The sequence below is a fragment of the Carya illinoinensis genome, chromosome 16 (assembly GCF_018687715.1).
Source record: "Carya illinoinensis cultivar Pawnee chromosome 16, C.illinoinensisPawnee_v1, whole genome shotgun sequence".
In the NCBI taxonomy this organism is placed as follows: Eukaryota; Viridiplantae; Streptophyta; class Magnoliopsida; order Fagales; family Juglandaceae; genus Carya; species Carya illinoinensis.
In genome coordinates this window covers 7,585,295-7,612,379 of record NC_056767.1, presented here as the reverse complement: position 1 = coordinate 7,612,379, position 27,085 = coordinate 7,585,295, and the positions used below count along the sequence as shown (strand labels likewise).

At 35.1% G+C, this 27,085-nt stretch overlaps 1 protein-coding gene and 1 pseudogene across 1 annotated transcript; both read right to left on the bottom strand.

Annotated features, from left to right (window-relative positions):
- Positions 1–848: 848 nt before the first annotated feature.
- On the bottom strand, positions 849–1,937 carry LOC122299609 (transcription factor HEC2-like). Its single transcript, XM_043109994.1, has one exon. It carries the CDS (start codon positions 1,713–1,715, stop codon positions 960–962), a length of 756 nt encoding a protein of 251 aa, XP_042965928.1. The 5' UTR covers positions 1,716–1,937; the 3' UTR covers positions 849–959.
- Positions 1,938–12,650: 10,713 nt separating this feature from the next.
- Positions 12,651–25,499, bottom strand: LOC122299486 (annotated as a pseudogene).
- Positions 25,500–27,085: the final 1,586 nt, after the last annotated feature.

The window sequence follows — 27,085 nt, the reverse complement described above, 5'->3', positions numbered from 1 at the left end:
AAGTGGTTCTCATATGCCTCCCACATCTGCACGTGAAACTCAAGCATCACCTATTTTGGTAGCTCTTCTCGACATTCGCACTAGATTACCGGACTGGACACCACCAGACCTTTCAAATATGACATTTGAGTTAAAAAGAGAAAAGTGTATTGTTTTTATAGGCCGTCACAGATTTAAAGTCTATTAGAGTTGGTCTAAACTATAATCTATTATTTTTCGTATCTATCTTATTATTTTCATTTTTGGTTTCTTTATTATTAATTGAAAAAAAAAGTTTATCTTTCAGACTTTTGTTTATAGAGATTGAGTCATCTCTTTTTACGAGAGTGAGGTTGAATCACTATTTAAACAAAAATTGTTGTCTCTTGTATATTTATCAATAGAAAATATCAGCAAGAGTGAATAACCGACCAGTTACAAAATAAAATACTGTAGAGCTCAAATCCATTATTTTGGTTTATAATCTAAACGCTGGTCCCAACTCGAACTGCAATGTCAGTTGCCATGGTCTCTCAGTACTGTCTCTAGATGTTTCACAGCAGGCATTAGATGGTTTGCACGTTGTCTGTCTGCCCACAAACATTGATATATATCATCTTCTTGATTGCAATGAATCAGAAGTTTTGGACTGGTGATGTTCAATTGTCATGCATGGTCACTATTTTCAACTTTGAATTGCATTTTTCCTAAACATAAATAGCCTGCAGGTTTCTGTTATTGCCCAGATTTTTGCTGTATTTAATATACTGTGGATCATCTTCATGATGGGTATGATCATCAGTTGGATATTTGATAGAAAACAGAGATTTATTGGGCTATCTTCAACGAAAAGATCTATGGAGAGAAAATGAACATAATAGTACTGCATGCATGTCTCTGATTTACAACCAAATGATCAGCATCATTCAACAGATGCATTTTATATGTATATATACTGGAACTAAATTCTCTTCTTTCAGCTAACAATTAGCAATATCTTCGTAAAGCTGAACACTTCGAGGAGGAGACGACTGAAGAGCTTTTTCCATAATTGGAAGGTAACTCCCACTGCACATGGTCACAGGGAATAAGCCTATCCCAGATAATGGCCCCGGATTTGCCGCAGCTCGTTCCTGCAGGGATTGCACCTGGGTCTTCAAGAATTTCACATAGTGAATTGCTTCATCCAGCATAGAAGCTGTGTCCATTTTCGTACCTCCTGGGACGAGTCTCTGCAGTATTCTTATTCTCTCGCTTATTCTCTCTCTCCGATGGCGCGCCGCCACGCTCTGAGGATCCTTCGATATCTTCACGTTTTTCCGCTTTGGTGGCTTCACCGATTCCGGGTCTATGTGAATGGGCTGCATCGCCGCTATCCGAAACATCATCTCTCTCATTTCCGCCATAGAATTCTTCTTCTGTGACTGCCTGGAAAATGGAACGCCTGCACCTGATCTGGTGGTACCGTTGGAGAAGCTGAAAGGTAGCGCTGAAGACTCTTGAAGTACTGGCCGGGAAGTGCTGGAAAATGAGATGGCCATTTTTGGGTCGATATGATCTATGTACTGTGGCATGGCACAAATCTCGTTGCCGCTGCTCGCGCCGGAAGACTCCGCCGGCGGAAATTCAGGAACACTACCTTTGTAGGCCTCGGAGAACACGGGAAACCTATCCATGTCCATCATCATCATCTCCATCATCATCTCCATCTGGTCCTCCGACTTTAACGGCTCCATATATAATAATATATAACCCTTGGGTTCGCAGTACTTTCTAAGACAAATGATCAAGTGTCTGACAGATCAACTGATATCCAGAAGAGCAGAGGAAAATGGGGAAGATAAAAAGAAAAAGAGTGATAGAGTCGGAGTTTGATCGGAATGTTGAGTAAAGGAAAGAAATACAAGGGTGGGAAAGATCGAAGAAATGAAGGGGAAATAATAGAATAGTGATATTGGGAACTGACCATCATTCTGTTGGCAGGCATGGCTATATATATAGCAGGTGCTTGAATATTTCCTCTATATATATTATATAGTCTAAAAAATGCTTCCCATCATTAATTTAATCATCCTTTCCTTCTCTGCAATATTAATATAAAATGTAATAAATAATTATTCATTTATTTAAAAGAATTTAAAATAAATAAATAAATAAATATCCGATTATTTAATGACATAAAAAATATTGTTAAAATAATGAAGATGACTAAATAATGGTTTATTTTTTTATCATTATTGCATATATAAACATGTAGAATATTAAAAATTTTATATACAATTACTTTACGTATTTTTTATATATTTTATTAATATAATTGACTGTATTTTTTTAATATAAAATAATTATTTTAACTAATCATATTAATAAAATATATAAAAATAATTACATTTAACCGATCTTTTCATATTAATTTATAAATTTATTTTTATAAAATATTTTTTAGAGAAAGCACTGTTACAAAAATTATTGAATACCTATATCATTCAAATTGTGGGACAAGTTCTTATGAGCAGATCAATAATTAGGTCTACCCAGAGCCTAGCTGGTATAGAAATATGATCATATTTCTTTTTATTTTTTTGAAGAAATAGAAATATGATCATTGAGCTTGAGTTTTGATTTGGGAATGTTAAATTTAATTCAATCTTTATTTATTTATACACTAAAAAAAGCCAAACAACTACCTTTTTTTCCTTTTTTATTATAATATTATTCAGAGTGTGAAAGATTTTACACATTCAGAGTTTGCGGCCCACCAAAAGGAAAGGTTCGGATCCACCAACCGTGTCAGGATGGTGCATTAGGAATTATATATAATTATAGTTAATATATAATTAAAAAAATATTTTAATCACAAAAGAGATTTGATAAAATTAAATTAACAAACAAATGTGACTTGATATCGTTAAGTTGTAAAATTATTTTTATTTTAAAATAAATTTAACATATCATCATATAAATTAAATTAATTTATGTATTTAGTTAAAGGTGATACTTACATTATAAAATTATTTTTATTATAAAATAAATTTAATATATTATATTAATTTATTTTTATAAAATATTTTGATTAGTGCAGCACTTCTCTTTTTTTAATATAGTAAAACATTATTCATTTATTCATAAATGGACGTTACAACTCTGACATGAGAAATTCAAGCCAGTTACTAATATTTCGAACTCTCCAATACATAAATTTTTTTGTTATTAATATGGTCTCATCCAGTGTTGTGATAACCTCTCCAGACTAACAGTCTGAGAGATAACACTTTGTCTTAAAACATCGTCTAAGACAACAATAAACCTCACACTCCTATAAAGTGGAGGATATACTCTATAGACCCTAATCCTAAAGATAATGTTTTTCATTTTTTGATTTATTTTTTTTTTTTTTTTGTATTTTTTTTCTAATACAACCTATAACAAAGTAAAAAAAAATAGAAAACACAAATAATGGAAAAATACATGAAAAAAGACAAATAAAGCACAAAACAAAAACTAATGTGCCTCGTGAGGGACACGCGTCACCGTTGGAGTATGACAGATGGTCTAATCTGGAGTAGCCGGTGGTCTTGGACCCAGAAAAGTCGCCCGTAGCTACAGAAGACCACCCATAGAGGAGGCGTGTGGGATTCACGCACCAACTTTGGACCGCGCATGTAGCTCATGCTTTACTCCATTCAGCAAACTTCTTCACCCATATGAAAGAACGATGCCTTGGAAATCCCGTGATGGGGTGCGTAGTGGTTGTTGGACACCTAAGAGCACCAGATTGGCATAAGTGCCGCACTTCTCGTATAATTATTTATATATATCTATTCTATTATAATAAATGACTATCTAACTGATACAGTAACTTTTCTTATTTTTTTGTGAAGTCCGTTTCTTTCTTGATTTAGGAATACAATTGTCTTTTTCTATCTCTTTTATTATCGATTCCCTCTCGTCTCTTATCTCGAAGCTCTCTCTCACTCTTCGATGTCTACCTCTCTACTTACTTCCCCCAAACCCACCCCCTCACACGTTCTCTAAAACACTCAGATCTTAATCTGAGTAGAAATGTGCAAATTTATAGAGAAAAAAATGGCAATAAATAAAAAAAAAGTACAAAAAAAACCTACAAAGAAAAACACTCATATCTGATATGTTGAAATTAAAAAAAATTATATCAAAACTTATGATTTGGATTTATCGTCTAACATCTCAAATCTTATGCGTTTTTTGAGTGTGATAATAGTATTTATTGTGGTGGCAATGATGTTATTTTTATTTATTTATGTTATTTTAATATATCTTAATTTTAATTTTGAATTAACTTTTTTTGTTTTATAATGTATCTAAATATGTAATTATTATATTTATTGATTTATTATTATCCAAAAATATTTGTTAAAGTTTACTTTTTTTTATCTCTATATATTAAATTATTCATTAATAAAATTTTTTTAAAAAAATTATATTATTTTTATAAAAAATAGATCTGATTTTGTTTAACCTAACTAGAAAAATATGTTTTGTCCATGTTACTGATCTAGTGTGTGTGTATATATATATATATATATAATGAAAATGTGGAAAGTCAGTGCAACGGTTAGAGTCTAAAATGGTCACTTTCTTTTAAAAAGCAGAAAGCCCTACACTCACATGACACATGTCAGAAATCTCACCAGACTCCTTTAAATGAGACTACTTTTCTGGAGCCTGGTGGTGTAGATTCTGCTGCAATAGTTGTACGTAATAGGGAGCAGAACATGTGCTAACTTTTTATCATGATCCTTGATCAAATTATTTATATTTTAATTAGTTGTTATTTAGATAAGTGACACATGATAAAGTTTATTAAAACTTGCCACCACACGATTTTCTATCATATACTTTGGAGAATTAATATGTGATCATCATCAATCTTTTTTATATGTATAAAATGGGTACGAGAGTGTGACCAGGTGACTTCTCTATCTAAGCGTGACTATAATAATATCATACCAATTAAAATTGAGTATGAAAAACCTAGATGATAAGAAATTTCAGGTGATCTCTAAAGTCGAATTTGAATGATAACTTAAATTCTAAGTCCACTAAATAATTCAATAAAACTTTAGATGGCTAATATTAATAATCTAAGATAAATATGTATTCGAATTAAATCCTAAGTATTGCATACTAAATTATTTATAAATAACTAAATAACCATTGGATGAAATATATTTAGGCCTGGTTTGATTTCATAAATTTTTTAAATTATTTTATTTTGTCAAATCTTATCTAAATATTATAAATATAAATATTTTTTAATTTTAAATTTTTTTATTTAATATTACTTAATTATTATAATTTTTTTAAATTTGTAAATAAAATATAAAAAATAATTTATTTTTTTGAAATTATTAAATAAAAATTATATTCTATTCCTCAATTAAATTTGTCAAGAAAAATATGATTAGCCGTGCAGGCAAACCGAGTCAAAGTAGCGTGTAGAAGCCGTCAGTCTCCATTTTCCACAATTAGGCTATGTACGTGCCTGCAGTCTTCCTATCTAGATAGGGCCTGGCAGCTAGCTTCTTTGATGAAGAATTTCTAGTTTCTACCTCCACTCTTCTCTCTCTCTCTTCTGTAACAGTGAATTTTTAGGGCTAGTCACGAATTCATGATCACATGATATGCATGCACGTATTGCGTGTAACATTAATAAAGAATGCGTCAGATTTGACTGCTTTGGAGAATATGAGGTACCATTGTCCCCGAACCCAGCAACTTGTAATTTACTGGTGAATATAATAGTGCGGTAATTCACGCGTATTCTTATTAAAAAAAAAAAAAGTAAAAGATATTATTAAAAATAAATTTTTTATACGAATTTTATATTTTTCAATTTTTTGTTTTAAATGCGTAGAACTTTGCTAGAATTTAAAGAGATTGGAGTTTTAGAAAGAATTGTCTTTCTTTGTATATTTCTCACATAGATTACATTGACGGTAGAATAAATATATATACACAAGGGAAGGATATTTCCTGACAATTACAGCTAATACAGATGAGAAAAATGACGTGTTGTTATAACAAATGATTTGTTGAAGGCAGGCTAGAGGATTTCATCGTATTCTATAATGTGACTTGAGTAGAGTTTGGACATGGTGCTGCTAGTGCATGGGTTGTTGTTGCTGAGTGGTTTGCATGTATTGGGACGTGAGCGTTGTTGTCTACATGGCTTTCATGCGCTGGACGTGGTGCTTTGACAGACCCCCTCAAGTCAAACAATAGGGTCCTTAAGCGCAGACTTGAACACAGCTTGGAATCTTGAAGCAGACAGTGGCTTGGTTAGGGCATCTGCTAATTGATATTTTCTTGAGATGAAGACCACATATAGGGATTTATTTAGCACTCTTGTTCGAACAAAGTGAAAGTTTATTTCCACATGCTTAGTTCTAGCATGGAAAACAGGATTGGATGAAAGATACGTAGCTTCTAAGTTGTCACAGTATAATATCAGTGGAACAGTGAGATTGATCCCAAGATCTCTACATAGGTGTTGAACCCGCACAATTTTCGGCATTGGCAGTGGCTAGTGACTTAAACTCAGCCTCTGTTGAAGACCTTGCAATGGTTAGTTGCTTCTTGGATGACCAAGATACCAAGTTTGAACATAAAAATATGCAAAGCACTAGTCTGATTTCCTATCATCTGGGCAGCCAACCCAGTCTGTATCCAAAAATGCAGTGATATTCATTGATGATGATCTTGTAAATTGCAGATGAAGGTCAGAGGTGTTCAGAGGTGTTTTTAAGGTACCGTAGTATCCTTTTTACAACTTGCCAGTGAGGTACTCTTGGAGAATGCATGTACTAATAGACTTTGTTCACTGCAAATGCCAAATCTGGTCTTGTAAAAGATAAATACTAAAGTGATTCGACTGTACTTTTGTAGAGTGAAGGGTCTTCAAACAAATTTCCACAATGCATACTTAATCTGTACGAAGTGGCCATCAACATTTTAACATGCTTAGCTGAAACCATGTTGGTCTTTTGGAGGAGTTCAGTGATATATTTCCTCTAAGTGAGAATAAGCCCATGCTCTGTGTAGGTTGTCTCAATGCCTAGAAAGAAATTAAGTCAACCAAGATTTATGATGGGAAATTCTGAACTTAGAGCATGAATTATTAAGTTTGTGATGCACGCCATACTCGACCCAATGATAAGTAAGTCATCTACATAGACCAATACATACAAGCTTGAAGATCCATGAATGCAAATAAAAAGTGATGAATCGGTAGTTGAAACATTGAAGCCAAGATCAGTTAGTTTTTGACTCAGGCAAAATACCATGCTCGTGATTATTGTTTGAGGCCATAGATGGCTTTACAGAGCTTACACACATGCGTGAGGTACTGAGGATGGGCAAATCTTGATGGCTATGTCATGTACACTATCTCAGAGAGTGGGTCGTGCAAGAATGCATTTTGCACATCATATTGTTGAACATGCCATCCATTGGTTACAACTAGGGATATTACGAGTCTGATCGTTGTGGCCTTCACAATTGGGCAAAAGGTTTGATCATAGTCCAAACATGATTTTTGTAGGAACCCCTTTGCTACCAGCCTCGCCTTTCTCCTTTCAATGGTTCCATAGGCAAATATTTTTGTTTGAAAAACCCACTTGGATGACACAATGTTGGGTGCCTCAGATTCAGGGACTAAAGTCTAAGTTTCATTTGCCAAGAGGGCATTGAATTCTTTAGACATGGCTTGATGCCATTTTAGAAACTGTTGGGCAACAGAGAAGCATGAAGTATGGTATTTCCGTAGGGATGGATACATGAGCCTGTGGTGGTGGCGGTGGCCACCTGATGGTGCCATTAGTAAACTGACATGGGTGGGAGGACTGAGTTTGGAAACGGGTTACGACTGTTCGAGGTAAGGTATTTTGGTCAGGAGGTTGTGTGTTTTCATGCAGAGACTCAAGGGAGGGGAGTCGTAAGGCAGAAGATGATGGAATTGGGCCAAGGATGCTATGGGCTTGAGTTGGTGTGACTTGGGTAGTATTAAAAAGAGGAAGAGAGACAATGTTGGGCTCGGTCATGAGCTGAGAATGGGTTTGTTGGAAAGGAAAGGTTGCTTCATCATGTTTTATGTCTTTAGAGGTGTATGTTCTTTTAGTTGGAATGTGATAGCATATAGACCCTTTGTGGGTTGGGCTAATGCCAAGGTAAACACATTGTAAAGCCCGATACTCAAACTTGTGTTTGTTGTAAGCTCATGTGAAAGGCCAACAAGCAGAACTGAAGACATAGGTTGACTTTAAATCTGGTTCTTTTTGGTGAAGAACAAAAAAAAGAAGATGATTGATTTCGTGATGATAAAGGAATCATGTTAAATAATCGAACTGCATGTTGAAAGGCATATGGCCAGAAAGTTAAAGGAATGTATGCATGTGCAAGGAGGGCTAATCCAAAGTCGACAATATGCTTATGTTTTCTCTCTATAATTCCATTTTGAGTATGTGTATGAGGGCATGTAATCTTGTGAATTATTTTAGATGTGGCAAGTTATTCTTTGAAAGGCTTGAACTCACCTCCCCAATCAGTTTGGAGTTGTTTGATTTTAGTGTTGAATTGCAATTCCACATATGCTTTGAATTTCATGAAAGTTGAAAGGGCTTGAGATTTGGTTTGTAATGGAAAGATCCATATAAATCTAGAATAATCATCAACAAAGGAGATGTAAAATTTAAAACCATCCTCAGAAACGTGAGGTGAGAGGCCCCATAAATCACTAAATAAAAGTTTAAAAGGTGCAACGGACTTTGTTTTCTTAGTAGGAGCTGGTACTCTATGATGGTTTGCTCTTGCACAAGCATTACAAAAGCTCATAGGATAGACATCATCAAAAGGTAGACCATCTTGCAAGAGAACTTGTCGAACAATCTTGAAAGATGGATGTCCAAGGCGTGAGTGCTAGAGAGGAATAGATGGAAGTGTATTGGAATGAGCTTAAGGCAGTGCTGAGGAGAAATTGTAGAGACCATTAGATGTTGTCCCTTTGAGCAGTAAGGTCCCCGTGGTGCGATCCTTTACACATAAATGATCGAAAAAGAATTGAAAATAAACGTCATTATCATAACAAAATTGTTTGACTGAAATTAAGTTTTTAGTGAAAGGTAGAACACAAAGTAGTTTAGTTAAAAGAAATTTAGAAGAAGTTGAGGGAAAGGATGCTGAACCAGTGTAAGTTATTTGGACAGATGAGCCATTTCCAACACGCAATTGGTCAGAGCTTTGGTATTCGGTAGAGTGAAGGTTGAGGTTTGCAAGTTCACTGGTTATGTGGTTTGTGGCCGCTGTGTCAGGATACCAGGCACTGTCGATGGCATAGGTTGAGGCACTATAATGAGCAGGGGTAGGGACAACAGATGTATATGCTTGATTAAAGCGGTAAAGGCATGTGAGTGCTATGTGACCTATCCTGTTGCAAACTTGGCACATGGGGTGGGATTCAGAACCAGTTGAAAAGGAACTAGTTGAAATGTTACCTGAAGAGCATGTAGGGCCACGACCACAATTGCCTTGACGGCCCCCTCGATTGCCACGATTTGATTTTTGCCTGCCACATTGAGGTGTGCCACGACCACATCCTCTAGCAGAAAAGTTTGCTGAAAGATCTAAGAAAATTGAGTTATTGACTACATGATGCTGTAGCCTTGCCTCATGAGCAAGGAGATGACCCAAGAGTGTCTCTATTGGAACATGATCTATTCTGGTGGTTACTGATGAAACTAGAGAATCATAGTCTAGACCTAGTCCAACTAATAAGTAGGGCACAAACTCAAAAGAAGGCAACGAACTCCCAGCCGCAGCCATTGTATCGACAAGAGATTTAGCACGTCCAAAATAGACTGCTATAGAATCAGAACCCTTCTTAAGGGAGGCCAGTTTAAGTTGTGTTTGGACAAGTCTAGCTTGAGAAGAAGATGCAAAAGTGGACTCAAGTGATAGCCAGACATTGCAGGCAAAACTGCACCCTACTACTTGGGCAATTAGAGGCTCAAATAAGGAAGAAATTAATGCGGATATAATTAGTTGATCTTGTTGGATCCAGGTTTCGTATTCAGGGTTGGAGGAGTTGGTAGGAAGAAGAGGAGGAGGGGCTAGGCAAGATCCATCTACATATTTAAATAATCTTTGGCCCAAGAGGTAAGGGACAAGTTGCACTTTCTATAGTAAGTAGTTTTCGGGAGTGAGTTTTATAGAAAGGATGTGTGAGAAGTTTGGTAAGGGAAGGGAGGGAAGGGACGATGGAGTGGTGGAGGAGACAATGCCAGAGGAGTCGGGCATTGTTGGACGATTAGTCCTTGGTATGCTCTGATACCATGCTACAATTTAAAGACTGGAGTTTTAGAAAGAGTGTCTTCTTTGTATATTTCTCACACTGATTACATTGATGGTAGAGTAAATATATATACACATGAGGGAAGGATATTCCCTAACAATTACAACTAATACAAACAAGAGAAAAAGTACATGCTGTTATAACAAATGGTTTGTTGAAGGCAGCCTGGAGGATTTCATCATGTTCTGTAGCGTGGCTTGAGCAGAGTCTAGACATGGTGCTACTAGTGCATGGGTTGTTGCTGCTGAATCATTTGCCTGTATTGGGACGTGAGCATTGTGGTCTGCATGGCTTTCATGCGCTGGACGTGGTGCTTTGACAAACTTACACACTTTAAGAATGTACAAATCGTTTTCTTTTGCAATTTACGTGAATTTCTATTCTTGACTTTATTTTTTAATTGATTTTAAATCAGTTTAAGAAACCATTCATTCTAAAGAATTCTATGAATTAGTAATAACTTATAAACCAAACGGTTGAGATTGATAAATCAAAATCTCAATCACTTTAAGTTGAAATCCATCGTTATGCATTTAAAGAATTTTAGCTGATAGACTAGATTGAAAATATTAGAAAATCTTGATCTAAGTTTCATTTATAGCGCCTTAGAATATGTTGTGGAGCATGAATTAGGCACCATAAATGTTGACTCCGTTTAGGCAAGCTTTCTTTTATTAAGACATTTACCCCAAAAAAAAAAAACTCCCATGCCCTGATTCCAAAGCACTGTTCAGATCAATGACAAGAGCTGTGTCTCTTTTCCATCAACAATATAATAGGTATATTATCTTTGTCAACAAGTGATGAATAAAGGAACATGTTCTCTGATGGCTAAGAGGTTGGATTGGATAAAAAGAAGCCAGAGGAGATAGATCTTGCTGTTGGGTTGGTTTTTATTTACTTTTGCATTATCACAAACAGTTGCACCACCTTATCTCCTCTTCCCCTAACAGTATAACATATAAAATATAATACTTCAAACACAGCAACAAACACTGTGTAATAAATAATTCTTGCTTCTCCCAACTTGTCCAACTCTTCATTCAAATAGAGTAGAAAAATAGAGCAGAAGAAAAGAAGAAAGCCTTACCAAATAATACTTATTCACACACACCAACAGAAATGGTCCTATATCTGATCTTCATCTTCTCTATCTCAACGTTATTTTCATGACTCAGCCTGGGTCGTTTTCTTGTAGCCTAATTGTGCAGCTCAGACAATCAAACCATCAATTATTGCCAGTTCTTTGGGGTTGAATATTTGGTACATGGTACACAAAGAGATTTCAAAGAAGTAAAACTGAAGAACTGGCGTGCCTTCTTGTTGTACATCACTGTAAAACTTTAACATATAGCCACATCAGCTTGTGAGCTTTACTTTTATAAAATCTCCTTACAAACCTAACGCTTTTCTTTGACAAAATATAGAAAATTGGTCTTGAATTGGAAAGTAAAACTTAAGAAATGTTTGCTACACTGATGCTGTTTACCGTGGCTTTTGTCAAAAAAAGAAAGGGCTGGATATATAAATATATATATCCAGCCCCGTAGGACTACAACATGAAAGACGAGTCCAAAAACTATATATAAATATATATATATATATAATATTCTTTTCTAAATGTATTCAAAGCTATTTGTCTCCTCTTAATCCCTTTAACAATGACGGTATCATGCAGAAAACTAGAAGCAGCAATCCTAAGGGAATCGTTGCATTGCGTGGGGTTTCAAACTCTTAACCTCTATGAGGTGTTTATCAAGCCTGGACTTGTCACTTTAAGACATCTAGCGTTCAATTCCACACTAAGATCTCGTTTAATTACATAGATTAGATGAAATGAAAGATAAAAGTTGAATAAAATATTCTTAGAATATAATTTTTTTAAATTATTTTTATTTTAAAATTTGAAAAAATTTAAATTTTTTATTGTATTATGCATGAGTTTGGAAAAATTGTAACGATTAGATGAGATGAGATAGTTTGTACAACCAAATGGGGCCTAAGTCTTCCTTCTAAATTATCCAACACGCTGTTTCTGATGGGTGCAAGGGCTGCATATTTGAAATTTACTATCAGAAATAGGTTAGCCGGTGAACCATGAATACAAGTGTACTTAAGTCTAAACCACCCCTTTTCCAAATCAAACATCTTAAGAGTGTAGGCTGTGTGGCCAATGCCACAAGATCAAAGCACTTTAGTATGGCCTTATTTTATAGGTAGCACTTTGATATGACTTTGAAAACAAAATAAAGTTCATCCAAAAGAAGCGAGGGAGAGAGTCAAATTGAAGACCAATCACTCGAATGCAATAAATGAATTTCAGAGATGCAACTAGAAGTTATATTAAAAATCAATAAATTAAAAAATAAAACTTACAAAAAAATATATCCTTTTTTTCCATAGAACCCTCAACTAATGGTACCTTTAAGCTCCGGTGATGTTTGGGAAAGAGAACACAGCCATGCCTCAGGTAGAGTTTCCATTGGAGATTCTCACTTGATCATCATCCAAAAGCTCATTCACATAGAATTGATGCAAGTTTTCATACATTTTCTTCCACTGCTGAACTGTTTGCATAGATCTACTGAAATCAAGCTTTAGCCTTTTCATCGCCATTTCAGCAGCAGCAGAAGAACCTTGTTGCTGAGGATAGACCAATAGAAAGGTCAGACCCAGAAGATCATGCTACTTTGCATGGTAGGATGGGTAAGAGTGTAAGACAGGTGCCTGGAAATGGAAACATGCACACATAAAAAGACAAAATGAAAATGAAGTGAATCAAGAACATTCACTGAGCAAACCTGAAGTTCTTTGATTTGATTATCGATCACATGAGAACTTAAGTACGAAGCGTTAACTGATTTCCTGCAAGTTGAGTGGAGATCAAAATAGCCTTGACATCTACATCTTCATCCATTGGATTTGAATATTTTTCAAGAGCACGTGGTAATAATGACCCACGCCTTCTTGAGGAAGCTTGCGAAATTGGCCGAGAATTAAAGCAGAGTTCTTGTCTGACAATAAGAATATTGTTCACAGGACCTGCACAGCATAAGAGGGAAAAGTAAACCAAAAGTAAGCTAACCACAAATTCGGGAGACAAAATCAGAGAAAAGGAGCAGTTTGAGCCAGGGAAAGGTTATTGATATCTAGCACTAATTATGATATTGTACACAAAACGGCCTAAAGAAAGGGGTAATCATGTATCCTCTTATACTATAAAAGATCTCAGTTTCATTAGCAAGGAACTAGTACAGCACTTGGACCTTCATACATCTCTAATACCACTCGTAATGACTTAAATAAATCACTAATTACAGTTGTGGTTATCCCCTAAAATGACAATTCAATGTTCAATTGAACCTGCTTGCAAACATTATGAAGTCCAATTCCGCCTGGTAAAAAGCCAATATCATGACACTTGCACACTCCTATCAAATTTCTCCAACCCAACTGTGGGATTTGATCAATTTGGTACATTAGTGTACACAAAACAAAACACCAAATGCAAATTTTTTTATAGACTCCCATAGGACCCCTAAAATTTTACATGAAATACAAATTTTAGATAGCTAAATACAGTCCATATAATGAATTTTGTTTTATTCTTATTGTTGCATCACATTAAAAGCTTCATTTCAAACCGGATTAGAATCACTCTCTTCAACCGCCTGGTAAATTTTGGAGCTTGGGAGTGGCTCAACAGTACATTAGAAGCATTTATTGGTGGGTTTCTCAGATAAAGTTATCATATCATGTTAGAATGAACTCAAAGTTCCTTGGGAAGACGAAGCAAAAGTCAAGGGAAAAAAGGCAAAAGGGGACAGACGCAGAGAGACATGGTAACTAGGGAGTGGAATGGAAGAAGCTATATGCCTATGGTGGTGCATTTGGAGGGAGCGGAATGCAAGAAGCTTTGAAGATCAAGAGCGATCGATGGAAGAGCTTAGAAATTTGTTTTTCAATACCTTGCTTCATTGGTCAATTGTAATTGATTTCCATGGCATGTCTTTTCATGATTTCCTTGTATCCCTAACTTAGCACGCATAGGTGCTGCACTTGTATATGTCCTGTATACTTGGGCTTTTGCCTCTTTTGATTAATATAATTTGTTTACCGATTAAAAAAAAAACTAAGGCTCGTTTGGACACTTAGAATATTTCAGAATATATATGAATAGTAGCGAAATTATTTGAATTAAGATGTTTTATTGGATTTTAAAAAATGTGAGAAAAAGTTGAATAAAAATATTATAAACTTAAAGAATTGTTTAAATAAAAAATTTTAATATTATTTTTATTTTGAAATTTGAAAAAGTTGTATTGCTTTTTGTATTTTGTTTGTAAGTTTGGGAAAGTTGTATTGGGTTTTGTATTTGAATAATGATTAGGTAATGAATAGATGAAAAAGTTAAAGATTTGAAATTGAAGAGTGTTTTGTGTTTTGAGTGATATTTAGGAAGAATATATCTGAGAATACCCCAGTGTCCAAACTAGCCCTATAAATTTGTAACAATTCTACCAAAGCCCAACTGAATAATATGGTTCACTTTAAATTACAGATATAATGTGGTGCTTGCATTTATAGAGTACATTGTCTATTTCATGTTATATGATATCCGTGAGGGAAAGGTATAAAACATAAAAAATGTAAATACCACAAAGTGAATGAAAATAAAAAAATAAATAATCTGAAACCAATTAATTTATCTTTTTTCCTTCATAATGAACAAAACCCTATGCACACAAGCAAGCAATTATTCAGATAGCTAGAGGAAAACCTTTAGCATGTTTGAATATCCGAACAATGTTGTGAGTTTTAGCATCCCAAAGGCGTACAATACCGTCCTCCGATCCAGAAATTAACAGATTTCCACTTGCACAATATACTAAACAAGTGACAGCCTTGCTGTACAAAAATCAGAAAAAGAAGTTTGTGAATTAAGAGATTATAGAGGCTGATATTACCACAACATAACGTCTACACTCACAATTTAATAAAGAACACTGACACATCTAAAACATGCAAGCAATAATCTTCCACCAATATGAATACTTCAGACACTTCATTGTCTGTTCTCTAAGTATTATGATTATCAATGACGCAAAGATTAGAACTAAATATCACACCATCAAGAGACTCAGCCGCCAAAGTTACACATGTCAGCAACAATAGTATTTCTCTACAAAATTTGCATGCGGAAATTTGCTTGGCAAGCTAGTTGATTAAGCTTGTTGAATCCAAAGTAAACATGCTGACTTGTAATCAAATAATGGTAGCTTACATCAGAGATATAACGAGATCCATAATCAGTCTTAAACACAAGCCTGAGGGAAAAAGGCGAAACAACAAAATATTACGCCATGATTGGATTTAAACCATCTTTAAGATTTATAGAAAAAATTTCAGTATCAATCCAAAAATTTTGATACACCAAAACAATCTTAAAAATAATTTTCATCTAATCATTTCATAGTTTCCATGATAAAATAAACATAAAATCCAAACTTTCACAATAACCCAAAAACCCCAATCTTTTCAATGGACCCCACCATTTTTTCAGATCCCAATAAAAACATATTTAAAAAATTTTTCATTGCAAACATATTTTCTACAGGCCTAAGCATGCTCACATGACCCTAAAAAACCAGTAGGCATAACATTCAGCACACTCAAACTTCCCAAAGCAAGCTTACTAATTTAATTTAAAATTTTCTAGTGGCTCCCTCATACCATAAATTTGAGAAAATCATATTTAAAATCACAAACATCAACTCCATTAATTTAATACACAAGCACAAGGATTAACATAAATAAAAATATAGTTCAACTCAACAACACAAGAAAAATCACAAATACAAGGCCATTGCAAGGTACACGGCTAGAGCAAAACATAGCACCACACAAATTTTTCTTTCCTCCATCCAGCTAATAACAAAGCAGAACGATCACAAGAGGAAGCAACAAGAATCAACCCAAGAATGATCATACAACGTTCAGCCAACACAAATTAGAGAACCCAAAAATACATGGCTCGGGTTCTAGCAAGCACAGATCAATCACACGGAATCATGGAGAATAGAGCATTACCTGACCCAAATCTTCCTTTCAAGATGCGAAACCAGCCACAATCAAAGATGGAAGAAGAAATTCGAAGGATTTTGACTGGAACAAGTAAAGGAAATTTATTTTCTTATAACCCTGACTAAAAGCTATAGGATCAAAATCCCCAACAATCGAGAGCGAAAACAAAGGGCTTACCTACATGTACTACTCTCAGAAATTTTGACTGGGTCTATAGCTGGGAATGGAAGACTTGAACGCACGGGATGGAGAATCGAAGGCCTTTCTTTTGTTTTTGGTGTTCTTTGTATGAAAGGGCGCTTAATAAGATGGAGGTTAAGTGGTCTTGTAATGGAGTGTCAGGATCAAGCCAAGGAAAGGTATTTGTTCACCTACCAATCCAATAGCTCAATTTTTTTTTTTTTTTTGATGAATAAACAAGTTTTATTGATCAAGAACGGATGGCAAAAGCCAGTATTACAAGAGGCAAGATGCCTAAACTAAGTAGGCACAATAGAGACAAGGAACTCTCGAAGAGCCATGCCATTGACGTCAACGGCAATAGCCCAACTACAAAGAGTTCTAAAAAATAAAACTTTAAACTCCTCTAACGATCTCACCTGACCTTCGAAGGTCCTTTCGTTGCGCTCCTGCCACAATACCCACGTAATGCAGAGAGGGATCATCTTCCAAATAGCTTTAATAGGTTGCCGACCTCTTAGGTTTACCCAACAAGCCAAAGCTGCCTCCACAGTTTTTGGCAGTACCCAAGCCATATCCAGTCTACCGAAGACTTCATTCCAGAGACTCCTAGCTATATCACAATGCAAAAGAAGGTGATCCACCGACTCTCCGGCTCTTTTGCACATACAGCACCAGTCTGCGATAATAATCCTCCTTTTCCTTAAATTGTCAGTGATGAGTATCTTACCTAAGGAGGCCGTCCAGACAAAAAATGACACTTTGGTAGGGGCCTTGTGACTCCATATCTTTCTCCAAGGAAACTGAATATTAGGCTCTTGAGTGAGGGCCTTGTAAAAATATCGCACAGTAAAAATACCTTTACTTGCAGGTGTCCACCATAAAGCATCCTCTTGTTGTCTATTTGGTCTAGCGGAGTAGATAAGGCTGTAAAAATCCTCAAAACTGCTCATTTCCCAGTCTTGCGCCCTCCTACTAAAATTGACATTCCAAAGAAGTTGACCCTCCGCTACCTCCATGACTTCCTCAACTGAAACATTCTTGGCACTTGCCAACTGGAAGAGCAAAGGGAACAGATCTTTCAAAGCCCTGTCACCACACCAGACATCGCTCCAAAATTTTACTCTAGAACCCGTTCCCAAATGGAACTTTGTGAAGGAGCTGAACGCCCCCCACCCTCTTCTTATCTGTTTCCATAACCCGACGCCATAGGCCCCTCTTGCTTCTCTGGTACACCAATCCCCCCATAGACCCCCATACTTCTTCTCAACCAATAGTTTCCACAAAGAATCCGGTTCCCTGGAATATCGCCATAGCCACTTACCTAGCAAAGCACGATTGAAGACTCTAAGTTGTCTGACTCCCAAACCTCCCCTCGAGATAGGACGGCAAACCTGCTCCCACTTAACCAGGTGAAATTTGAACTCATCCCCGAAACCCCCCCATAAAAAGTCTCGCTGAACCTTCTCAATGCGGGCTGCCACACCCGCAGGTAAGGGAAACAGAGATAAAAAATAAGTGGGTAAATTTGAGAGTACTCTTTATCAACGTGATTCTTCCACCTTTCGACAAATACATACGCTTCCACCCCGCCAAACGCCTCTCGAATTTCTCAATGACTGTATCCCAAACCGAAAGGGCCCTCGAGACACTCCCTAGCGGGAGTCCCAGGTAAGTCAACGGGAAGGCGGTGATCTTGCAGCCCAGGGTTCTAGCTAACTGACGAATACTGGTAACTGCCCCAATTGGCACCAATTCAGATTTTTCCAGATTAACCTTCAGACCAGATACTGCCTCAAAACAGAAAAGGATGGCCTTCAAAACTCGCATTTGGTCTTGATCAGCTTCACACATAATTTGGTCTTAATTAGAGTGTCATCTGCCCCAGTAGCTCAAATTTAAGGAGATTTAACTTAATATAGAATCTAAAAAATACCAATATACCCTCCTTCCCTTTCTTCTTTCCAAATCTCATTTAAACATAGAAAATTTACATGTTAAAACCACATAAATAAATATCCAACCCGAGTCCTACTAGAAAAAATATTGTTATTGATTTATTTAAATAAAATTCTTTCCTATGTATTTTAGGGTTGGATCTTTATTTATGTGGTTTTAACATGTATATTTTCTATGTTTAGATGAGATTTAGAAAAAGAAAAGGGAAGGAGGATATATTTGTATTTTTACATGGTATGTTATTAGTTAATCTCCTTTTAATTCTAGCCATTGGATTGTTAGGTAAACAAATATCTTTCATTGGTTTGATCTTAGCCATTCATTTCCTATTGATCACTTAGCCCATCGTGTACCCCTTAATCCATACGAAGGACACAAAGCAAAAGAGCCCCACATTCAGTTTTCTTCCTTCCGTAAGATTGATTCAAGCCCCCATTTCTCCAACCAATTTCTTCATCCCTAATCACAATGCCGTAAAGATTTCTTCAAGAAAAGTACACGCAGGTAAACCCTTTGATTTCTGTTTGTGATTTTGGGAATTTAGAATATATGGATGTTAACCTAGGGTTTTCTCAAAATTAATTCTTGCTTGTTCCAGCCGAAATCCTTGAGATTTCTCCTTCTATTTTCACTGGTTGCTGGATTCGCATCTTGAAAGGGGGATTTAGTTAGGTAATACTCCATTCCCTCAAAACTTTCGTGTGAGTGGGTTCTGCTCGTTAGAACCTGAGTCATGTGATGGGCTTTTTGATTTTGGTGTTGACCGAATGTTGTGTAGTCATTCTTAGGTTGATTTTCGTTGATTTCTCTTGTTATCGTTCTACTTTGGTGGAAACCGAATAAGGGAAAAATATTCCTTGTGTGGTGCTCTGCGTTTTAGCCGTGTGCTTGTAATGGTCTTGCGATTTTCCTTATATTCTTGTATTAAACTATATTTTATTATGTTAATCCTTGTGTTTGTGTAGTAGATTAAGGGAGTTGAGATTTGTTATTTTAAACATGATTTTCCCAAAGTTAAGGCCTAAGTGAGCCACTAGAAATTTTTAAAGTAAACTAGTAAACTTGCTTGAGAATTTTGAGTGCGCCGAATATTATGCCTACCGTCATGCTATGTTTTCAGAAAAATGTGATGCTTTTCTTGAGTTTTCTCTAATTCTAGTATTGTTTAATTATGTGGTTGAGAGTTTGGTTAAGTAAAAAATGTTTAAAGGCATGGATGTGCTAAGGCTACAAACTGTCTATAGAGGTGCCGAAAAATTCTGCTATGCCCTGTTTTGAAGCTTAAAACAGTTCTCTATATTTCCTTTAATCCCTTGCATCATTTCCTCAACCAAAGTCAATTGTTTGTATGAAAAACCATTGAAAACAAGGGATAAAAACCAACCATTTTTTAGCCTAACCCCTTGTTTAAAATGGCTCCCCACATGATTTAAAATCTGTCAAATACTTTCTTTATTAAAATTTCCAGATTTGTAGTATTTCTTTGTTATCTTCCATACTTCAATAAATTCCTACCATTTGTACACTTAAACCCATGATCCCCGTCCATCTCTCATGAAGAAAACCCATGGCCTTTAATGGACAGCAAGCATGCTATTAGTTACTTTCATGAGTTTCTTTAAAATGTTTAAATGAAGATTTTAATGTTTTGGCTTAGTACCATGTATGGTGGGTAGTTGAATGGGTTAAGGTTACACTATGTGGTTAATATTCTTTAAGTGAAGAGGAGTTAAGGAAAACACTGTAATTCCTTCTTGGAATTAAAATGAACATTAGTTAAGGGTGTTGGTTAGTGAATCTTAGAAGTGAGATGGATATTGATGTGTTTGTTACATTTCATTGAATAGGAGTTTTTCAAGTTCAAAAGAACCCAATAGTAAAGCCTGAAGGTAAGTAGCTACGACCAAGCTCCTTGTGGCATTTTCTCCTAGTAAATGCTTCATGTGATGAAAAGTTGAATGTATATATGTATAAGCCTTCTTGGTCACCCCTGTTAAACATCCTATAAATTATGAATGTGTATATATGTATGATGTAAAGCATGCACACTCAAGGTTAGATCATGAGATTTATCATGCATATGTTTTCTTAAAAGCTAGTGATTTTCCTTACTGTATATGTATAGCATGAAACACTTTTTTGTTTAATGAAAGAAAAGGCATGTTGCATTGGATTAAGAAAGATGATGAAATGCTATGAATGGAAAGGAAAGAAAGAAAGGAAATGGAGGTTTTTGTATGAAAACATGTAAATGGCTAATGACTGAATGAAATGGTACCAAAGGAAAGTGGCAGATTGCAATGCCAGATTGGTCCCATTGTTAGTGCACCCAATGACGCCATCCTGATTAAGGGATTTCCTAACCCGTGGCCACGGGCGGAGATAAAGTCCAAAAGACCACTAACCCTAACATATAGGGTGCAATAATGTGTACTGCCCAAAGGAAAGTGAAAGCTTATGTTTAATGTTTATTGTAAATGTTTTATGCTAGTTAAATGTTTTTAAATTGTATGAGCTTTCTCAAAGAAAAGGTTAGATGAGATATGATATTTTAACTACTTGGTGTACTACTTACTGAGTATTAGACTCACATTTGTGTTAATGTTTTAAACGTCTAGGAAATGAAGAAGAAGAAACTGTGGAGCAAAAATGTTTTGGGGGATTTGTGTTTTGATACAATTGTACTTTTGTGGACCAGGTAGATGCTTCTACCCGGGAGATGGTTACTGTTTTTAGATTTGTAATTAATGGGACTGTTCCATATTTTGATAACTAGGTTGTTTTTGAAACTTTGAAATATGATAGAAATGGGAAGGTCCCTTTTCCAAAAATTTTCTTAGTTGGGATATAGGTTTTTTTTTTTTTTTTAATAAACTGTTATTTATTAGAAAAAAAAAATAGAGGATGAAACATTGCAGCACATCCCACTTTTCGGGGGCAGGGTTGTTACAAAACTACTAAACTATCCACCTCCAAGTACAACCCAAACCCACCTCTATCGTTAATATTTCAACCTAAACTTTATTTGTCCAGGAAGCTCAAAGCAATCAAAGTATTTATGTTGGAATTTGATTGCTACCCTTTTCACATCCTGCAAAAGATTCCTTGTTCCTCATACTACCCTTCTTAGACTGCCATATAACCATATGCATATGGCGAAACTTCCATGTGCGTAATATCTTAAATCACATAAAACTTTTCTAAAAAATGCAACAAATATACTGAAGAATTTAGCAAAGAAATCCTCACAATTATAATCAGAGATCACTTATAATAAAACCTTCATAACTTCACAAGAAGTGAGAATTAAAGAGACCAACCTGTGATTTGATAATGATTTAATGATATGCAGCCCATAACTGTTCTTAGAGGTGGTTTCAGCATTAATTGCAGCAATGTATATCTTGCTGTCCCTACTGCCAGCATAAAAGACATGTTCACCAGGGTCAAGAGTAATTGCATCAATTATTGACGGGAATACAATACTTCTTAACAATTTCCCTTTTGATAAGCTCCAGACCTGGCAAAAGGTATATCTTGATGAAACCTAGCATATATAATCTATTGAACCAAACACCAAACTAATTACTAGCATTATATGTGACCGTATAGAATGCATCATTCGGAGGGGAGAGGAGGGGAGGAGGGAGAACACTGAATATAAAGTGACACTACACAAAAATATATTCACACACATAACAAGATAAACCACAATGCATGGCATCATACGTAAAAGGACTAGCAAAATTATTGAGTGTGGGAATCTACCCCATTATATTCAAATTTTCCTTTCTTCACTGCACCCAGCCCTTTTCACTTTGCCTACTTTTTTTTCCTGATGAGTTACCTTTGTCTTTGTAGTTTGGCTCAAAATTTTAAAATCTTAAATAATTAGATTATAACTATGTTGTTAAATGGTAGTAGAAAGTAGCAGCTCCCCCAATTGTGAAAAACACTTTCTGCAGCAAGACTTGGCGCTGATTTACGCAAGTGCTATGCATACCAGTGTGACCTCATTCACACAGAAAACTGCATTTCTCAAGGGATCTCTTAATAGAAGTCACACAAGATAAACTTTCATAGTTGCCTTAACTAAACCTCAACACAGTATTAATAGTCCCTCCCTGTTTCCCAATGAAAATCTAACTTTCCTTTGTTACAAATCCATCATTGATATTTACACATGATCATAGGCTGGTAGTTCAATACTTATAAAAAAAAAGTAGATGGTTCAAATTATTGAACAACACTTCCTTCTAAGCAGTATAACCATAACAACCATTTAGGTGGCAAAACAGTAGTTAAGCTGTGATGGTTTTTGTGATATATATTCCAGGGGTTGTCCTTGGTTAGTTTAGAAGAACTTCATGTTTTTCCCAATCGCTGATAAAAATAAATAAAGCATATAGTTTCTCAGAAAATAGGAGAATACCCACAGCTTGTAGGATGCTTCAGCAAATGAAAACCATCATGTAAGACACTCATCAAATACTTGTTCCAAATTGGGCACAATGGGGCAGCCCCAATAGATCTGATACATGCAAACCAGGTTTTGCATCATAGCCACCGAAGAAATGGAAAAGATGGCCTAGAATGTGTGCATCCATACCGTAACATATAATAAACAGTAGATTGATGATGAATATGCTCTGAACCCAACAGTTTTAGGGGTGAGAGCAGGTTAAACCCCGCCCCACCCTAAACAAAACACATGGACTAATTCGGGAAGTTATATAGAAACAAACTTGTATGAGACAATAAGCAATATTGACAATCACAAATCATTCACTTTAAAGTAACAGCTTAAACTACTATACTTTTTATTTTCACATTTTAGCCATGTGTGTTTTCGCAGATGAGATGAGATGAGATGAGTTGAGATGAAAGTTGAAAGTTGAATATAATATTGTTAGAATATATTTTTTTAATATTATTCTTGTTTTGGGATTTGAAATAGTTGAATTGTTTAGTTTATTTTGTGTGAGAATTGGAAAAAGTTATAATGATGAAATGAGATGAGAATGGTTATGAAAACAAACGAGGAGTGTGCCGATAATGAGACTACGATAATGAATATTAAAAACAGTAGAACTTATGAGGAGTGTGCCAAACCTTACAAGTGCGATCCTCAGAAGCTGACACTATAATGGCATTGCATCCTCCATATCCTGTGACAATATCAGTTACACGCAAAGTGTGCTCTGAAAAATTGTGCTCATATAGATGACTAGCTTCCTGCTGTCTTATATCATCAAACATCCTGAAACATTATACAATACGAGCTTTTCTTATTTGTTGTTCTAGTTGGTAATAAAACAATCGACCACTATAACATGAACCAAGAATGAACCACAAAATTAAGTACTTGCATAAAAAGGGACCAAACTCTAACGGATCCATCTTCTGAACCAGAAATTAGCAACGAGTCGTCATCCGAAAATACCAAGCAAGTAACAGCCCTATAATGTGCATGCCATTTTCTAAGCTGCCTACCACTTGCAACCTATGTCATCAAAAATTAGGTAAAGAGAAAAGACAAATAGGTACCCCAACTATGCTATAGCGTTAATAAATTTCGAATTATCTGAATCCAATGCCACAATTCCAATTTAGAAAACCCACGAAAGATATCAACTTAAATGTAAGAATTCTCACCTCCCACAAGTAAATATCTCCAGATAAACCTCCACCGACAATATAAGTGCCTTCACGGTTAGCAGCGAGCGGCTTAATCGGTTCTGCTGGAAAGCTCTTAACTTCTACTTGAGGCTGTACAACCAAAAATCCCAATACAATGTTAGGGCTCCGAAGAACTGATCTGAGATGGAACTGAAGTGGGGAGATCGAAGTGCAGAAGTGATGAAGTTAAAGAAGCAACAACGACGTCGTGCAAGCAAGAAATGTTCAGTATTAAATAACTGGGTGCTGCGCACCGTTTCTTATGTTTTAAATAGGTGCTGCGCACCGTTTTTACAATAGAGTCCTTTTTATTAGTCTGAAAACGCAGGTTGGTATTTAATCCCAAACGGTGCGTACGTCTGTCATTTTGGGTTTTACACTGTCAGGGTCAATTTAGTTAAGTCTCAATTCTGTTAGGAAATGAGAGTATTTAAGGCACGGAAAGGGGAGTGGAAGGTATCTGAACAATTCCTGGAAGGATTCTCTGTAGTGCTATTTTATTTTGGAGGATAGGGAGCCCTCGAAGTTACTCCCGTAGCATTTCCATTGTCACTGTCATTTCTTAGCATTTCTTCATACACTTGCCGTGCATCCTGCATTCTCATAACAGTAACCATACTTCCCCATTTCAATCATCTTTCCACCATCCACAGCACACAAGCATTCCTAATATCCACCACTATCAATCCTAATATCCACAACTACCAAGTTCTTAACATACAAAAAATATAACGAGAAATGAAAGGTGTGTTTGATTCATTGTTAATAGATAGAGCCATATTTTCAAACAGATATGAAAAATAAAAAATATTAAAAACGGCTGATTAGGAGTAAAGTATAGAGTACCTTGGACCAGGACCAGAATAGGACGGATCCAGAGGAGGCTGACGGGTCGCGGAGTTGAGAGGAGGCGAGGAATCGTTGGCCGACATAGGCGAGACCGTGAGGAGGAGAGGCGCAAGATTTGTATCTGAGTAGCTCCGCACCGGTTGCTAGGTCCCAGCTTCCGATGCCAGCGTCAACGGAAGATGAAGCCACCACTACCTCCATTGATTCGAGAGAGAGCTTCACCGAAACACCTATATTCGGTTTACTCGCTGCAAGTCATGGAAGCTGAAGGGTTTTGCAAATATTTTTGCTAGGGTTTTAAAAATGTGGGATAAATTAGTAAATACATATTATGCAGTTCATTAATTGATAGATTGGGCTCTGAGATGGAGATTTTGTAGAGTTAAATTTCGATAGGCTGGTTCGATTTGGATCATTGGTATTTATCATCATTTTAAATTCCGTTCCTTCTAGTCGGAATTGTTAAAAAAATTTTGTTACATAGTCGCGCACTAATCTATATACTAATACTGATTTATTCATATTTAAAATTTAAATTAACACTATTTTTAATAAAATCTACTTTTTGACTAATCACATCATATTAGTACACAAATTAATTCACAATTATACTTACAACTATACTTTTCCTTGTTAAAATATTCGATATACTATACGTTTTATTCTATTTTGTTTCAAATCTCTATCAGTTTCGATCATTCTAGTCAAATTCCATCGCTAAAATTGGCATTCAGGTTTCTATTCCATTTTAGACTATATTTTATAACCTTTTTGTAATTGAATCGCATTTTTATAAATTTTAAATCTAAATGATATTCAATTAATTTTAGAATATAAAATGTATTTATATAATTTGAACTTTTTTGTAACTTTAAATATGTCTCATTTTTAATAATTTATCTATTTTTTTATTTATTTTTTTTTATTTTTGTGTCTCAACTCAAGTTTATAATTTTTTAATGTATATTTATTTTATAAATATTCAATTCTTCCTTATATACATATATACATGATACAGACTTATATATATATACTAGGTGGGAGTAACGTGCAAAGCATGTTTATCTAATTTTATGAAATGATTATTTGTAAAAAAATAATATATATTTTATAAAAATTATTAATGTCACTTAATAATTTAAGGCATATTGGAGAAAATAAAAAAATTAGTTCAAAGTATCATATAATCCAATACATGTTTATAACATCTATAATTTTAACAAAGATGTATACAAAAAATTTAATAAAAGTCTAATACAAACGGTAGTTCAAAATATATGTCGTTTGATGTTTGTATTATATTTCATCAATTTATGTCATCCTGTAGACAATCAATAGAGACAACATTGAAATTCTTATTTTGTTGTTGGTTGAGTCGATCAGGGACAACATAAAGTTAAAACATAATTTTTTTATAAAATTTGTGGTATAATATTTTCTATATATAGCATATATATAAATCATAAAATATATTTTGAAATTGTTGGCCGAATTTACTCTTTCTTGATTAGCTCAAGGATCACGGCCTTTGTCACGTGCCTATCATAGCAAGCCCATGTATGGAATATGACTTAGCGGAAGCTATGCCCTACTACTATGGGGAAAAAAAAATACTTTGATTAAACACACTTATATTATATATTATATGAGATTTTTAAATTTGAAATACTCAATAATTTGAATTAATGAAACGTATAATACACGTATATTATATTTAGGGATTCACGTCTTATGCACCTAATACACGTGTATATGTTAAGGAGAAAGAGAAAAATATAATAACTAATCTTTAATTACTTATTATTATATAAACTATTAATATTATAATTATTGAGATTAATAAATCATATAACAACATTGAATGCTATCTCTCTCAACATTTATGTCTTCATTTTATGTGCCAAACCGTTAAAACAAACGGTGTTAACTTTAACGGAAAAACAAGATTTTCTGTGTATGTATATATAT